This window comes from Chelonoidis abingdonii, chromosome 1, assembly GCF_003597395.2.
Source record: "Chelonoidis abingdonii isolate Lonesome George chromosome 1, CheloAbing_2.0, whole genome shotgun sequence".
Lineage (NCBI taxonomy): Eukaryota > Metazoa > Chordata > Testudines > Testudinidae > Chelonoidis > Chelonoidis abingdonii.
In genome coordinates this window covers 33531872-33550583 of record NC_133769.1, presented here as the reverse complement: position 1 = coordinate 33550583, position 18712 = coordinate 33531872, and the positions used below count along the sequence as shown (strand labels likewise).

General features: G+C 41.3%; 1 protein-coding gene across 5 annotated transcripts in view; it reads right to left on the bottom strand.

The window, feature by feature from the left end:
- Positions 1–18712, bottom strand: part of TBC1D22A (TBC1 domain family member 22A) — a 707108-nt gene that overhangs the window by 676008 nt on the left and 12388 nt on the right. For all 5 annotated transcript variants that reach the window (XR_012655728.1, XM_032768194.2, XM_032768195.2 and 2 more), the window contains exons 2-4: positions 15946–16002; positions 5639–5979; positions 4363–4542 (exon numbers count right to left, since the gene is read on the bottom strand). Coding sequence is in view for 4 of the 5 variants with exons in the window: in XM_032768194.2 (XP_032624085.1) it covers positions 4363–4542; positions 5639–5979; positions 15946–16002 (578 nt within the window). In the remaining variant the exon portion in view is untranslated. The remainder of the gene's footprint in view (positions 1–4362; positions 4543–5638; positions 5980–15945; positions 16003–18712) is intronic.

The following is an 18712-nucleotide window of genomic DNA, read 5'->3' as shown; positions in this document are numbered from 1 at the left end:
TTCCTAAGTACTGTTCACAGTTTGGGTCACTCAAAGATTTAGTGGGTGCCATGCTGTGATAAATAAGGGGGAGGAGGGTAGCTCCGTTTTATGGACACCCAGCCAGCCAGTTAGCTCTAAAGTCCCTCTTGGTGGCTGTTCTCCGCTTGCTTTACCTGTAAAGGGTTAAAAAAATCCCCAGGTAAAGGAAAGGAAGTGGGCACCTGACCAAAAGAGCCAATGGGAAGGTTAGAACTTTTTAAAGTGGGGAAAAAACTTCCCCTGTGTGTCTGTTGTGGTTCTCCGGAAAAGAGGAGAATAGGGCAGCAGTTATGCTGTGAGAAGCTGAAGGCCAGATATGATTTGGTGATTTTTTTTCCCCTATCTAGAACTACCTATTTCATAACCCAGATATGTAAGTAGATCAGGAATGTTTAGAAAGACATGATTAAGTTTATTTCTGTTTTTTTCCTATGACTAGTGGACTCCTTTGTGTTAACTCTAGATGCTTGTGTTTGTTTGTAACCTTTAAGCAGAACCCCCAAGATAGATAATTTGGGTGCTTAATTTTTGGAATTGCTCTTTTAAAATCTATCCTGAGTTTCAAATGTATTTTCTTTTTGTTTCTAATAAAAAAAATACATAAATAAATAAACTTTAAGAATAGGATTGGATTTTTGGTGTCCTAAGATGTTTGTGCACATGTTTAACTATCTGGGGGCAACAGCTAATTTCCTTTGTTCTCTTTCTCAGCATTTCTCTGGGCTTGTGGGGGGGGGGGTTAAAGAGCTTGAGGGTATCCCACAGGAGGGAATTCCAAAGTGTGCATTTCTCGGTTCCAAAAAGGGAGTTTTTACATTTGGGTGGTGGCAGCACCTACCCATCCAAGCTCAGAGAGAAGCTATAACCGTGGGAGTTTAATACAAGTCTGGAGTGGCCAGTATTAAATTTTTAGAATCTTTGAGGGCACCCGCCTTCTGCATTCTAAGTGCCAGAGACGGGAATCAGCCTTGACACGTGCACTCTCCATAATCCTCAACCTGGGAGAGCTGGGGAATGCAGTAGGCTGGGATGCAGTGTGGTTGGAATGCACTGGCAGAACTAGGCCTGCAGTGTTGTTGGGGTGCACTGACAAAGCTGGGGGCTACCATGCCTGCCTGTTACCTGAGCCCCCAACCTGTCTGGCCATCAATCCCCATTTATCCCTCTCCCTGTAATCTCCCACCCATCACTGCAACCCAAATCTCTTCTCCCCTATCCTTCCCAGGAAGCATCCACATGATTAATTCCCTCTCCCCCCAATACTCTGATTACGTTCTTCCCACTATAAGGTGCTGCCCATGACTCTCAAATTACAGCAACATCCAGTCTCTCAGTTCAAAACTCCTTTTACCTTCAGTGAGGGCTTGTGATTAATTTATCTTTAGTTATGTTAACTAAAGTTCACAGCCTTCAAGAGGTCTTATTAGAGCCATCATTAGTACCTCTCAGGTTCTATAGTACAAGGCAGCAGAAGGCAACCATTTTTGAGGAGGATCCTGTAACTCAGGAACCCTTTGGACAGATGATGCCAAATTTGCATCATGAACACTACCCCATGTGGGACACCACATTTCAAAGCAATTTGGGTAACCATTTGGATTTTAGAGCACTTAGAAAAGCCAAGCTACATAAGGTGGCAGGAATGGCTGTTTTTCCATGTATTGGTGCATGGATTTACAACGTCTCCACTATGACAGTGGTCTTCCAAGTGTAACTGAAAGGATTTCAAGGGTAGCTGTACTACTTTGTGGTTTGTTTGTTTTTTGTGGGGGGGGGGGGGGTTGGTTATTTATTTCTCCCGTTATGATGGAAGCAAAAGCATTGAGATAAGAATGTGTCTGTGTTGGATCTTTTTTCATCCTGGAGCCTATTATCTGACTCCACTACCATCATTTTTCAGCAATATTTGAGCTACAAACAAAAAAATTACATTTATCAATTTAGCTTTGTAGAAATAGAGGAAGAATGGTTGTGAACACAGGTCCACACTAATTAGACTGGATGAGGTGTCAAACAAAACTGCATATGAGCAGATATCTAAAAAAGGACTTAATCTTGATCCTGTTTAGTTCCAAGAAAAATATTGAGGAACTATTCAATTCCTTTACATGTAGAAAGCAAACGGTATTTCCTACTTCTACATTTGTAATGGGAAAGGGTAAAAGTATTATTTTTTCAAGTTTAAAAAAGTTCAATAGGAAAGAACAAGAACCAACTTTTACTTATGATTATATGGACGCAATTCCCATTGAAATCAGTGTGACTGCACTAGTGTAACAGCAACAAAGCAGAATTTTGCCTCAAACATATAAGTTATTTGTGCTATTCATAACAGATTAAATTACAGGTATACGGCCAGTGTGTTGACTGTATGGGGAAATATTCAATGCACACATGCACTCACAAGTATTTGTCTAATTGTGTTGTCAGAGTTAAATAGGTAAGGCTAAAATTTTAAAAAGATCCAATACTCATTTTATAATCTTACTTCTCTTATTAAAATACTCTGTTTTAATAGGAAATTTATGTTTCTATGACCGTTAAGGCCTATTGCAACTGCATCACTCTAAGTTATTACTGTTGCCTATATTATGCACTCTAAAACGAAAATAGTTCTGGCGCCTTTTAATCTAGTTATGATAGAATTTTAAATGTCATAAGATGTTCGGTGTCCATTTCATATTGATCTGCTTGTAATATTGCTGCTTTTTATTGTTATTTTATGGGCATCAACAAGTCTTGTGTATTAATCTATGGTATAAGAGGAAAAAAACCACATCATCATGACTTTGACTGAACAGAATACTTCTATATGGCAAAAGTTTTAAGAATATGAATCCTAACAGCACATTAAGATTTTCTGTCGGTGTCTTGGTCCATGAGTAGGGCTGCTAGGGCACTATAGAAATATAAATAAAATAAATAAATAAATAAATAAAATAATATAATGTCAAAAGTCTGCTAATCACTTGATAGGTAAAAGAAAAACTCTCATAGCAAAGACCTTAAACTCTAGATGTGGATATGGTAGGATACTGTTATACCTATCCAGCAGGGAGAAAAAAAAAAATGATGAAAAAAAGATTCAAGAAACCGTTTTCAAAGGAGGTTAGTACCTGCAGTTCCCATCAAAATCATTTATCCCGGGATGTCTAAAACAGTCAGCACATGGCTGCAAACAAAGGCAGTGGAAGAACTGGGATTAGCAATCAGGGGCCAGTTACCTCAGGAACCACAAACATGCATTTCTCATTGCTTTCAACAAGAGTTGCATGCACACATATTCCAGGATGAGCCAACTCACGGAAACCCCTATTCCTAGTTCCATTCTTATTTTTCATTTTTGCCAAAGATCTATGTGATTCGGAAGAATTTAATCAACTTCTCCAGGTGCAGTATAATCTTTCTAGCCTCTTTACAGGCTCACTTTTCTGTCTTGGAAGTTAAAATGAACCTCAGTGATTCTGTTGCCACTCTCCACATACTAAAAATGACTATGACTTTGGAGAAGCTCCTGGGGAGTAGCTGACTACTACATTTCCTATAGCCTGCAACTCCAGGAGGTTGGTGAAGAGATGTGAACAACTAGAAGAGCTCTTATTCACATCAGATGGCAATTATTTCAGTAATGTCATCTTAATATTTTTTCTGCATTAAGTTACAGAAACTGTCAGATAATAGTATAACACATACAAAAAATGGTACTGGTATGGCAGATACTATCTACTATTAGTCCTTGAATATAGAGAATGCTCTTATGGAAAACAAACAGTGATACTTTGATACTATATTGCACATCACTTCTTGACTCCTTTTCCCATTTACACAACTTCGGATGTACCCATAATTCTTCCAGTCGATGGCACAAGTTCGTTGGTCTTGGAGTTCCAGTCCATTGCTCTTCAATCTTATTTTTAAGTGTCAAATACCACCTGAATTACGTTTTCCAATATCCAATCTACCTTCTGTCTTCGGTCTCTTGTGATTTGTTTCCGCAAGTTATTCCAATAAAAGATAACTCACTGAGTATTTGGACATATAATGAAATAAATACTGCAAGGAGGACAGGGCAGATCAAAAAAGCCACATTATATCAGGTAACAAAAGAATTTAAACATTTTGATGTACACAATTGGTATACTACAAGCATTAGAACAAGATCACAATTGCATCTTAAAACTCTCAAACTCAGCCAACTCAAAACTGAAAACACTTGAGGGATTAGGAGAGCAACTGTAAATTCTCACCCACATTATAATATGGTATGTCAAACTGCAAAAATAATAGAAGTAGGAGTTCTTCTGTTAAAATCCACATCATTTTTATTTTTAAAGTACTTACCAAGATTTGTGTTAGGACCAGCAAGTAGTTGCTTAAATTTGTCTAATCTGAATGCCTCTCTTTCAGTTAGTGCCGGAGTAGCTGACGTATTGTAGTCTGCCACTTCACCCTCTAATGGATCTGTTGGAGCATGTGGAAAGGACTGTGACCTCTGCATGGAAGAGTTTTCACTAACACTCTCTACAACAGAAAAAAGGAGAATATTAGTAAAGCCCCACTAATTTAGAGATTCTCTGGAAGTCAGTTTAGGCCACCTGTAATCTGGTCTACACCATGACTCAATTTAAAAAAAATAGAATCTTTGGGGAAATATCCCCAGTGTAGACCAAGCCAGCAGTCTCAACTGCAGATGGCTTCTTAGATTTAGGAGAATCAGTTTTTCCTCCGGGAGTATTGCAGGACTCACAAGACTTTCAACAGAGCACATCAACTGGGATGTCATACCTCAAAGGTTAAGGCCCATTTAATTATTAACTGGGCCCAACTATAAAGACCAATATACTGTGGAAAGTGGTCTTTACCAACTGTTGCTGAGATTGTGAAAAAAACAAGAGTTATTTCAAAGACCAGCATACATGATATACAGTCCAAGTCAGCTGAGGCTGCACTGCTTCAGAGGAGTTTTGCCCTGCCCTGTGTCCCCTCCCCACCCCATCTTCTCCAATTCATCAAGTAGTTTTAAAACATCAGTCTTAACAGATAACAAAACATGAGCATATATAAACTTTATCCTCACAACCCACATGTGAGGCTCAAGAGAGAGTTCTCCACATTTTACAGATGAGGAAACTGACAGACTCAGTATGGAAATACGGTACAATTAGAAAAAAAGGGAGGAATGGAAATATGGGCAGGTGGAACTAGTCTTTGACCTTTTCTTTTAATTAAAATTTAGGCTGTCTATAAAACAAACAGTTTTAAAACCTTTTGTCTGAGCTGCATCTTAATTGCAAATTTTACCCAAAAAAGTAAACATTTATAACCGGTCCTGAAATCACCTTGATTCAGCTGACCACTTGATTAAACTCAAAGATCCAATTTAAACTAGCAATGAGGTGGTTCTGGTTTTCAAATTGTTAAAACATCGTTACCTCACCCCATCATTTTAAAACTTGTTTTGACATGCAATGTCCCTTTCATCAATTAGTGTTCACCATCAATATTTTTTCTTGTGGTATTAAGTTAAAAAAAAAAAAAAAAACGACACTACAAGAGTTTAGCATTTTGAAACCTCTAGAATTCAGACTTCAGCATCATTTTCATATTTTAAACATACCTGCAGAACTTGATGCATGACTTTCACTGACTGATTTAACCAGCCTGTTGTCACCACACACCACTGAAGGCAATTCTGAAAATGGTACTGGTTTGTCTTCCTGTAGCTGTTCCTCCTGCAGTTTATGCTGTTCTTGTAGCCTGCTGTGATTCTGAATTACTTTGTTAGCCGTTTCCATGACTACATCTGTATTTAAATTTTCAGCTGCCATTGCTAAGAGTTCATCATCATCATCCGCAAGATCCCAAGCATCACTTGTGTTATTTTCAAATTCTTGGAAGGTACTGACTTTCTTCAATTTCACAGGAGTTGTTGGTGGCTTGGATCCTGGTTTTATCAAGCTGTTTAAAAAAAAAAAAAAAAGTTAAGTGTGACTGGTTCATCAGCATTAAGAGTATTAGTGAACAAAGTCAAGGGGGGAAAACAGTCACATTTTAAATCAGCCCCAAAAGATTGTCAAAGACAAGTGGCAGTTGACACGTAATTGTCACTGACTTTCAGTGGGAGTTGGTCATCTAAGTATATGGCTACACAGAAGAGAAAAAAAAAAAAAAAACCCACAGCAGCAAGTCTGAGAACCTGGAGACTGACTCAGGCTCAAGCTGCGGGGACTAAAGATAGCAGTGTAGATGTTTGGACTTGGACTGACAAAGAGATGGAGTTAGACGATGATGTAGTCTCCACAGCAGGGTTGCTCAATGAGCCAGCCAGCCAGGAACAGTTTTACCACTCCAGAGGTGACTAGCCAGTCTCAGCAGTTGCTCTCTGGTGAACAAGAAGCAGGAGAGGAGACGCCTGGTAAGTGGCTGTGGTTTGTGAAGTGCATTCAAGGTATAGAAATGTACAAGGCTGCCTGTGTTTCTGTGTACCAGATATCTCCTTGTGTGGCTAATCAATACAGCAGACCATAGTATTGATGCATGCCAAGTTCTCATGGAAAGCCTCCTTAAGAGATTTCTAGGAAACTTTCCTGGAGGTACTTGGCAATCCTCTGAGGAAGGTTCCTTGGAGGAGCTGCTTTGTTCCTTCCCCCATTGTAGGAAACTTTCCCAGCCATTCAGCAATCGCTTGTGCGGGGACCAAAGCATCACACAGGCAAGCAGCATACGGACCAGGGAAGAATCCACAGGTGTGTAGTAGATGTTCCCTTGCTTCCCTGCTTACCCTCGGGAGTGAGATATGTGCTACAATAACCCCTGCCTGTGGAAAAGTGTGGGAGAGTTTAGAATATTTTCTCTAGTCTCTGCAACGCAACCCTTCCAGAGTGCTCTTTTCCCCAGGTAGAGAGCCCTTCCCCCAGCCAACACTCATTATGCTTCAGATGTTTGCCAAGATGTGCGCTTGCCAAGGGCCAGTGAGAAAGTAATTGTAATGTTACCACAGGTCTATTTTACTGCAATGTTTCAATGCTGTACGTGAATTTAACAATCATGCTTCTGTGCATTGTTTCTTGTGCTTCTGCAGATGTGGCCTTAAGGAACACCCCACACACACTGGCAGAGTATCTCCGTCAGCTAAGAAAGCGCCCAAGATGGAGCAAAGATGACATGTTCCAGGAGGTACTGCAATTCTCCAATGCAGAGAAAAAAGAGAATGCAGGGAGTAGAGGGAAGCTGAAAGGCAGGACAGAAAAGAAAATCAAGAATTTGTTAAGGACACTACTGAGCGGGTGATTCAAGTCATGGAGGAGAAAACTGAAGTTCTTAATAATGCTGCCAACTGAGCAGATGCATGCCTGCCCTCTCCTGCAGCATATTGAGAACTCTTTCCTGTGCCCCCACCCAAACTCCACCCGCACAGTCCTTTCCACAAATTCTTGGTTTCCTGTTCACTCCACCCCCCTGGACAACTTTCAAAATGATAGCTGGACCTACATACAGTTTTGAAAGTCCGCTCTTCCCTTGTACCTCCTTTCCCACCAAGAGTGTGTGTGTTTGTGTGTTGTTTTTTCTGAAATAAAACCACAGTTTTGAATGATAACTAATCTTTATTTGTGTCCTACAAATTGAGATAGCAAGCACTACCAATACATACACAAGCATTTTAATCATTTACTTACTGGTATAACTCCACCAGAGAGGTCCTTTGGGGCCATCTGCCTGTCCCAAGTCAGGATAAAGGAGGAGGGTTGGGCGTGGGGCTAGCAACCCCACCCCGTAAAAAATCAACCTGCTACAGAAACGCCAACAATAGAGACAACAGAGACTTTTACCCTGGAAAAAGAAGGGTCTTCAACTCGAAGATGCATGACGCTGGGTGGTGAAAACCGTGAGGAAGCCACTAAGCCGATTTCCCTTCTTGCAGCCAGGAGGATTACCATAGGCACATGGAATGTGAGGACCATGTACGAGTCAGAAAAGATGGCGCAGGTTGCAGCAGAGATGAGGAGCAACAACCTGACCCTATTAGGCATTAGCGAGACAAGATGGACGCAAGCGGGACAGAGACGACTGACAGGAGAGCTGTTGCTGTATTCAGGACATGAAGAGAGCGACGCACCCCACACACAGGGAGCAGGCTTCATGTTATCCAAGCAGGCACAGAGAGCACTGATTGGTTGGGAAGCACATGGTCCCAGGATCATCACAGCATCCTTCAGAACTAAAATGAAGAGGATTAAGATGAATGTTGTTCAGTGCTACGCTCCAACTAATGACAGCGAAGAGGAACAAAAGATTATTTTTACAACAGACTCCAGAAAATATTACAGATTCTCCCAGACAAAGACATCATCATCCTTATGGGAGACTTTAATGCCAAAATTGGACCTGACAACACAGGATACAAACAAGTCATGGGGACCCACGCTCTGGGAGAGATGAGTGAGAATGGAGAGAGATTTGTGGATCTGTGTGCACTTAACAACCTGGTCATAGGAGGTAGCATCTTTCCTCACAAGCGGATCCACAAGAGTACCTGGGTATCAGCAGCAGGCACGACAGACAATCAGATCAACCATGTCTGCATTAGCAAGAAGTTCCTTGCAGGACGTTAGAGTTAGAAGAGGAGCAGACGCGGCATCCGATCATCACTTAGTGGTGGCCAGACTGAAGCTGAAGAAAAACTGAATAGACACGTCAGACAGAAGAGCGAAGTACAATGTCAGCCTTCTGAAGGACCATAAGACCAAGGAAGATTTTGGACTGACGCTGAAGAATAAGTTTTCAGTATTACAGGATCGGTCTGAGGAAGAGGAAGACAGTGTACTAAACAGATGGCAGAAAGTGAGAGAGACACTTAGGTCGGTATGCCAGGAAGTGCTTGGAATTAAGAAACACCAGCAGAAAGAGTGGATCACAGCAGAGACCTTGACCAAGATAGAAGACAGAAAGAAGAAGACGGCAGCAGTCAACAACAGCAGGACTAGAGCTGCAAAGGCCAAAGCTCAAAAAGAGTATGCTGAGGCCCACAGAGCAGTGAAGAGGAATATTAGGAAGGATAAGAGAGAGTATGTGGATGAACTGGCAGCAGAAGCGGAGCAGGCAGCATACAGCGGTAACATGAAACAGCTGTATGATACTACCAAGCGACTGTCTGGAAAGTTCAGCAAGCCAGAACGTCCCGTTAAAGACAAGCAGGGAAAGTCTATAACAGGAATAGAACAACAGATGAACAGATGGGCGGAGCACTTTGAGGAACTCCTGAACAGACCAGCACCACCAAATCCACCAGACATTAACCCAGCCAACGAGGACCTCCCAATTAATTGCGATAAACCAACCAGAGATGAGATCAGAAAAGCCATCACCATGATGAAGAACAGGAAGGCGGCTGGACCTGATGACATCCCAGCAGAGGCCCTGAAAGCAGACCTGGATGCTTCAGTGGAAATGCTGTACCCCCTCTTTGAGAAGATATGGGAAGAAGAAGTGATTCCGGCAGACTGGAAAGAGGGATATCTCATCAAAATCCCCAAGAAAGGAGACCTTAGCAACTGTGCCAATTATAGAGGAATCACACTCCTGTCGGTGCCAGGGAAGGTCTTCAACCGAGTTCTCTTAGAGAGAATGAAGGATGCCGTCGATCCACAGCTACGAGATGAACAGGCAGGTTTCCGGCTGAACAGATCATGCACGGACCAGATAGCAACGCTTCGCATCATAGTCGAGCAGTCTGTGGAGTGGAACTCCTCGTTGTACATCAACTTTGTTGACTATGAGAAAGCGTTCGATAGCGTGGATCGAGAGACCCTCTGGAAGCTCCTTCGGCACTACGGCATTCCAGCAAAGGTGGTCAACCTGATCAAGAACTCATATGATGGTATACACTGTAGAGTGATCCATGGAGGGCAGCTCACTAACAGCTTCCAGGTGCGAACTGGAGTCAGACAAGGATGCTTGTTGTCACCACTTCTCTTTCTCCTCGTCATCGATTGGATTATGAAGACATCCACTTACGAGCGTAGGAACGGAATCCAGTGGACGTTGTGGACCCAGCTTGATGACCTGGACTTTGCTGACGATCTTGCACTCCTTTCGCACAGTAAAGAGCAGATGCAAGAGAAGACCAACACTGTGGCAGCCACGTCATCACAGGTTGGCCTCAACATTCACAAGGACAAGACCAAGATCCTTAGGATTAATTCCATCAGCAACGACCCAGTCACACTGAATGGAAGCCCCTTGGAAGAAGTGCAGTCCTTCACCTACCTAGGTAGCATCATCGACCAGCAGGGTGGCACAGACGCAGACATCAAAGTAAGGATTGGTAAGGCAAGAGCAGCCTTCTTACAGCTCAAGAACATCTGGAGCTCCAGAGAGCTGTCTTTGGCAATAAAAATTCGACTGTTCAACTCCAATGTGAAATCAGTCCTACTGTATGGAGCTGAAACCTGGAGGACAACCAAAACAACCACCAGGAAGATCCAGACCTTCATTAATAGCTGCCTCAGAAGGATTCTCCAGATCCGCTGGCCAGACACCATCAGTAACATCCACCTCTTGGAGAGGACCGGTCAACTCCCAGCAGAGGAAGAAATCAGAAGGAGAAGGTGGGGTTGGATAGGACATACACTACGCAAGCAGCCAACTAACATCACCAGACAGGCACTGCGGTGGAACCCCCAAGGCAAGCGGAAAAGAGGCCGTCCAAGAAACACCTGGCGACGCGACCTTCAGGCTGATAGCAAAAAAATGGGCTATACCTGGAACCAGCTAGAGCGAATGGCCCAGGATAGAGGACTCTGGAGATCTGTGGTTGGCGGCCCATACCCCGATTGGGGTGACAGGCACGAGTGAGTGAGTGAGTACTTACTGGAATTTAAGGCCCCAAATTTCACAATTGCTTCGTATGAAAACTAGATGCAACACTACAGTACCAAATCAGAGATATATATTACTGGTTCTCATTTTCAAAATTTTGCCTCAAAGCCTCCCTCATTCAAATTCTGCTCTCTGGGCCCCTCTGATAGTCCTGGTATCAGGCTGATTTTGAGCAGCCATTCACCTTTAGCTTCACAAATATTATGCAACATACAAAATGAGGCTATGATCATGGGTATATTACCCTAACTGAGGTCTAACCTGCCATAAAGGCATCACCAGTGCGCATTTCATCTGCCAAGGGCACATTCCATAGTCATCCGGCACCTACTCAGCTGTTGTTGAACTGCTCCTTACTACTAGCCAGGTTTCCAGTGTAAGGTTTTATGAGCCATAGTTCTAAGGGGTATGCTGGGGCTCCCAGAATCACTACAGGCATTTCAACATCCCCCACTGTAATCTTCTGGTCTGGAAAGAAAGTCCCTGCTTGCAGCTTTCTGTACAGGCCGATGTTCCTGAAGATGCGTGCATCATGCACCTTCCCAGACCACCCATGTTAATACCAGTGAAACGCCCATGGTGATCCGCAAGTGCCTGCAACACCATGGAGAAATAGCCCTTCCTATTGATGTACTCCGTCACTAGGTGGGTCTGGTGCCAAAACTGGAATGTGTGTGCCATCTATCACCCTTCCATTGTTAGGGAACCCCATTTCTACTATGCTGCCCACTATTTCATGCACATTTCCCAGAGTCATGGTCCTTCATAGCAGAATGCGATTAATTGCCCTGCACACTTGCATTAATGCAGCCCCAGTGGTCAACTTCTCAACTCTAAATTAATGTGCAACCAACTGGTAGCAGTCTAGAGTCGCAATCTTCCACACTGCGATCGCTACGCACTTCTCTACCACCAGGGCAGCTCTGATTCTGGTGTCTTTGGCTGCAGTGCTGGGGCGAGCGTCACACACAGTTCCAAGAAGGTGGCTTTCTGCATCTGAAAGTTCTGTTGCCACTGCTCGTCATCCCAGAGCTGAATGACAATGTGATCCCACATTCAGTGCTTGTTTCCCAAGCCCAAAAGCGAAGGTCCACTGCATGCAGTTGTTCCGTGAATGCCAAAAGAAATCTAAAGTTGCTCCTACCCATATTATACACTGTCAGGCAACTGGGAGTCTTGTTCAGTTAGGAACTTCATGATTAACTGCACTGCTATTCACATTTTAATGACAGTTATCAGAGGATAGGAGAGCAGTGAAGGATCCATCCCTTCATACAAAGATGCCGGGGTGCACAGCAAACAGGGGCTGTTGAAAAATGCCATCAAAGACAGAAGACCATGAAATGCTGGGATGGAAAACAATGCATCATAGGTAGGTACCCACAGTGCATTGCTCACACTGTCGATGATACTGCCCCAACTATGGACATGCTCTGCCGACAGAGGGAGCAAGTGTGAACATGCAGTACCTATTTTTATTATAGCGCTTTCTGAGTGTTGGCATAACTTTTGTCGACAAAAGTTACGTCAAGTGTAGACAAGGCCTTAGACTTAGATTGCAAGCTCTGTGGGGAAGGGACCATCTTTTTATTCTTCGTTTCCATAGCCCTAACATAATGGGATCCTGGCTCATAAATAACAAGCATGTGTGACATGGCTATTTTAAAAGTGCTACAATATCACTAACACTCAAATGCTTATGTAAAACTAAAAATTCTATCAAAAAACTCTGTTGAAGTATCTGTATTTTGGGACAGAACATTATTACTACTAAAAGCATAGTGATAATTGTTTCACAGAAATTCATCTGCTCCTGCTACTTACTCCCTACTTGATCTGTGATATTACAATTGTCTCCATGACTCTAATTGTCTCCACAACAGAAAAGATTAGGATTCGCAGGAGGAACAAGGACAGAAAAATGAAGCAACAGATCTTCTCTGAAGGGGGAATTGTACAGAAAAAACAAGACATGGCTAGTCTGCACAGTGGTACTCTTCGTAATTGCACAACATACTCCAGAAGAAAGATGAAAATCAAAAGCAGTTCTTGTATTCTAAGAAACACAAGCATATATGAAAAAAAAAAATCTTAGTATGAACACAAATCAGGATACTCTGCCAGCAGCTTTGTGTATTACTCTTATTATTGAAAAGTTGTTTCTTTTTTATATTAGTCAATATTCCTGTACTTCCACACACTATTAGAAACACAAGGTGGGAGAAGTAATATCTTTTATTGGACCAACGTCTGTTGATGAGATTCTTGTCTCTCACCAACAGAACAAGCTTGATAATTAGCAAAATTGGCAAGAAAATTAGGAAACATTTGTTAAAACTGGATTCATTCTTAACATTATGTGAGAAAGTAGCATAAATGCAGCATTAGAGATCAGAAATTATGTATACAAGGGTTAGGAAATTCTAAAAGTTAAGATTTCCCTCACAACTGTCACTTGGCCGCACTGCACAACACAAAAATTATAATAACTTGAAGGTGCTTCCTTTCAACCGCTATCCTGAGGTGAATAAACCAAGACCAAAAAAGTAGAGTTGTAAGGAGAAAAAAGCTTTTGCACTGACATCTGAAGTGAACATGCTCCAACAGAGTGCACTGTTAAATTGAACTTAATTCTGAACTTCCAGCAATGGCACTGTTCGCCTTTCTCCTCACACTCTAACCCGCTTTCGCTCTACTGTATTACCTCTTTCACCCAACTTCTTTCCTCTCTAAAGATCAAGACTTTTATCCCAATATAACATTTTTGCTTACACTGTATCAAAACTGAATTGGAACAATGTAAATAAGAAACATACGTGATGGGGATTATGGAGTCAAGACTTACAGAGAGAAAAATGGAAAATAGGTCAAAAAAATTTTTTTATACAAAAAGTTTCCCTTTCACATGATTCACAGCAATACTTTCTTGCTGTGTCTATTGAGCACTTCATTTCTCAGCCTTAATGTTATACTAGCTATGTCTTGCAGCAAGCATCTGTTTTAACAGGAAGAGAAGACTGACGTTATTTATCTTATTGAGCGTGTTAACTCCTTGAATTGGAGTGACATGATAGGCCTATGAAGTTTAGAAGCGCAAATGAAGTGAGGTGTTCTTAGAAGCATCCAAACCAGATAGCATATGCAAACTGCTCACTTTTAATATTCCTAAACTTAAGAACTACTAACCTAATTCTTCTCAGTTTTGGATTATGTATGTCTGAGGAAGTGACTAAGAAAGAATAAGGGAAGTGAAATTTCTCGCTAGTCATTTGACTAACCTAAAGATAGCTTTTTTCCAGTGTAAGGTGCATTCTCTTGGTAGCCAGCTGAAGTTCTTCCCATTCTGAGGAATTTTGTGAATAAATAAATCAGATTAATTTGGGCTAAACTGTTTGCTACTTCAGTTGTGGAGTGGATTCTGGAGCAGACATCTTCTGTTTTCTCTGGTTGCTCTTAGGTCACCAATGCTCACTGGGATAGGAGAGGCATTACAATATTTCATTCCAAGTCTCTTATTAGGATGCGTGTCACTCCTGGCTGGTGAAAGCTAGTAGGGAAGCATTGTGTCCAATATTTTTGGAGACTATCAACACCTCCATTAGGGAGAGTGTATTGTCAGCTTCACTTAAGCTTTTGTGTAGCCTCTGCTCCAGAAACCAATGCTGGAAGCTCACAGTGTAGCTAACCATCATCCAGTATCCAACCCTCCGTAGTTAGTCAAAACATCAGGTGAAGTTTCAAAGTGTTTCATTTCCTCTCCTCTCCTAGAGTTATTAGGAAAGTTAAACCAGACGGCATGGTTGCAATGCTTTCAGTATACTGATAATAGCCAGCTCTCTCTGTCTCTCACTTGATGCAATCAGAGCTATTAAACACCTAGCCCAATATCTGGAGGAGACAGACAGTGCTCCTCCATGCCTCAAACTGGGTTGGATGATGCAACCCAAAGACATGGTACAAGTACTTTCCCCCACAGATAAGAGCACATATCTACCATGTATTTTAATTATAGGAGTTTATAATATTGGGTTATTGGATTCCCCAGCTGCTGTTAGTCATACCGAGATAAAATTCATGCACTATTTTTTATTTGTCTACCGAAAATACTGCAAGAATTTCTGACAGATGTAGAACTTGCTAGATATAATCCATGCTTTTGTCACCCTCAAGATTAGATTACCATACTGCATCCTGTATGAGCTACATCTTAAATCATTCTATTCAGTAAGACATTCTTCTCAATCTCATAAGGCACATGCACAACCCATTAAGTAAAATGGACATACAAGATTTGTCATGAATAAAAAGAACAAGTTAAAAGAACAAACACTAATAATTTCTTACTGTGTTCTAAGCAAGCAAAGCTTAAAGTTAGCATAAATATGCAAATATTTGTGCAGTTGTTACAAGCTAAGCAAGCACAGTGTACATCACTAAATATTACAGCCAATAAGAAATACCGGATACAAAAAATGTAGAGACAGATTTGCAAGCTGTAATTTTGATTTATGAACACAAGGATTGCCATGCCTGATCAGAATATAAAATCTGGTATCTTTCCTGTGGCAATAACACAACACAACATGCCAAAAGAGATGAAAAAAGTCTCAATATTTTTAACCAACTATACAATTAGGTACAAAATTGAGAAATACAGCCTAGAACAGGAGTTTAAATTTAACTTCATTTTTAAAGTTTAACTACAAATATTTTTAAATTGTCACTACTACAAATCCTTTATAAAAAATTTTTATACAGAGCATTTTGCAAAAAGACTAAGACATTTAAACAAGACACTCCAAAAGAGTTTGCAATTGTATCATGCAAGATACAATGAACTGCTGCTAGGTATTTGATGCAGTAAGAATCAGGAAGCCAGTGTAACAGCAGAAGTTAGAATGGGGAAGGGAATAGCATGATGTGGTTAGATATGGAAGAGGAAGATGACCAACAGCAGGATTTTGGACAAACTAAGGAAGAGGATGAGGTGGTGAGAGGTCAAAACTGGTCAGTTATCTAATACTTTTTAATTTTATGTTAACTTACGTTCCATGCAACAACGGATCAAAAGGAGGATGCTGAGCTCCATACACATGTTGGATACTAAAGATAGAAAAAGAAGTGATCACAAATTTGACAAGAGATTTAAAAAAAATCAGCAACTTCCTGTTTATAAACATATAAAAAGAGTTTTTGCTAAATATACCATTATAAAGAGTGAGCAAAAGTCACAGTAAATGGGAAGCGGGATCTTCGTTTCCATTGGGATTTCCATTAAAGTGTAAGCTCCTCGAGACAGGGCACAAACTGTTGAGACCTATTTATTTATTTCTTAAATGAAGAATTAAAATGAAAACTTAAAAAAAATCTTTAATTTTTTTTAAAACACAGAGTGCATGGTTGCTTCTGAACCCCTTCCTTTTCCAATTAACCACATTCTTCATTCACCTCTCATTCAATCCTACAAAAATGCCTCAAAGAGCTCATTGTAAAGAAGTTAATTATCACTATTTCTGGAGTCATTTCCTTGTGGCCTCAGTTGCTACCTGATTAATGAGGTAATTTAACTATGTCTAAGCATCTTCTAACTTTCCTACAAACCTCCCAGATTCCTCCATAATATGGAACGTTGAACGGGTGGTTTAAGTATCTGATTTAGACTTAATCAGCATTAAGTCTGTAAGTGTCACTATGTGCCTTAGCACTACAGCTAATGGTAACTGATCTAAAATGAAATGGGTTGAGAAAGTCTTAACATAAAATTCTATTGATTTTTCATTTTGTCATAGCATTTTAAAGAGTTTGCTTTTTAAAAAGCTACAGAACACGGTACTGGGTGCCATATGATCAGCTAGCTATGACTCATATCCAAAGTCATTTCAATCTGGATTTGCTCCAAACCAGGATAAAAGTGCTATATCATAAGCTACAATATGGAGATACACAGTATGTCTACACCACAATTAAAAATTAAAAACCCACAACTGACTGGGATTTGGGCTAAGGGACTGTTTAATTGCAGTCTAGGTGTTCGGGCTCAAGCTGGAGACCAGGATCTAGGATTCTGTGAGTTGCACAAAACTTCTAAACTACAATTAAAACAGTCCCTTGGCCCCTGCAAGCCCCATGAGCCAGACATCAGTGTCTAATTGCATGTATCATGTATTCTAAACAATTTGCATGATGTATGAGACAATTGCATCACGCATCATCATAAGGGCTCCTTTGTAGTCACAACAAGACACAGTATACAATGGCATGCATTAGAGAACAAAAACAATGGCAATGCCATGAAATAAATAGGCTTGAAAGTACAATTTCATGTTCAACATCCTTATTGAGGTTATAAAAATGTTACTATGTAAGCAATATAAGATTTGTCCTCGAAATAGAAGTAAATTTACTTGCAAGTTTCAACCTGACAAACATCTACTAAAATTAAGATTAAAGAGGTGGTGCTTATAACGGAAATACTGACACAGGCTATCCTATTGTAGCATGAACATACTCATCTTAATGCTATATGTTCACAAAGAATGCCATATCTGCACTTAAACTACTTTCTCAAGGAACAGTCCATAACCCAAAATGCAATAAAAGTGACTAACAATACTTTATTTACTTCGTCAAATATCACTACTTGCCCTCTTACATAACACAGCCAGAGTAGATTGTATAGTCCTAATATTATTACAATCATCCTTCTAAAGCAGGACCAAGTGAGTGGCCATGGGCAACTGGTATTTTTCCCAAAAAACTGCAGAAACTCATGGATATCTGCCCTGTTCTGCCTCATGTTCCATCTCTACATGAGCTCATTTCGAGACGCTACGTGCCCTGCTTTCAACAATATGCCTACGACACACAGCTGTCTCACACCTACTAGAAACACTAAAAGCTCTATATGAAAGCTACAAGAGAGCAACTCCTGGATCAAGAACAGCAAGCTGAAACTAAACCAAAGAAAGACTGAAATAATGCTGGCTGGAAGGAGGAAACACCTCTAACACCTACTCAGGGCCTTCCACCACCGTGCACAGGCTGAAATTGTGGAAAAGCAGCATCACACTTGCCCCATATCCTCAGCCTCAGAAACAACTCTGACGTTATAATAAAAAAAGGCTGACAAAGGAGGTGCTGTAGTCCTCATGAATAGGTCAGAATATGAATGAGAGGCTGCTAGGCAACTCTGACACCACATTCTACAGGCCATTATCCTCTGATCCCACTGAGGGTTACCAAAAGAAACTACAGTACAGACCCACTTACGTGCGGATGTCAGGAGTCAAGGCATCACAACCACGTGTTAACAGACCGCGGGTTAAGAAGGCCATGCCGAAGTATCTTAAAAATCTCTCTCTCTGTACACGTATAATTATCTAGGATTACGTATATATTCACAGCATCCCAAATACTGCAGGCCTATCTGTAAACAGTGCTCTGCAAGAATATAAATTCAAATGTGTAATCTAATTAAAACATTATTATTATGACACAGGAGTGAAGTAACTCAGGACACTTACCGGTACAGGGTGGGGGCAGCTCTGGCCCCCCGGAAGGGGCGGGGCTAGAGGGTCAGTATCTCCCAGCCAGCTCTTCCAAGCCGCCTGGTCCACACCGCCCGGGGTTCCCATGGTGATTTAAAGGGCCCAGGGCTCCAGACATCATTGCCAGGGTAGCAGCATCCGGAGCCCCAGGCCCTTTTAAATCACTGGCTTCAGGGCAAAAGGGGCAGGGACCTTAAGGCACTGCAGGGTCCTTTGCTGCAGCAACACTTTAATGTCCCTGCCTTTTTGGCCTCCCCCATCAGGGG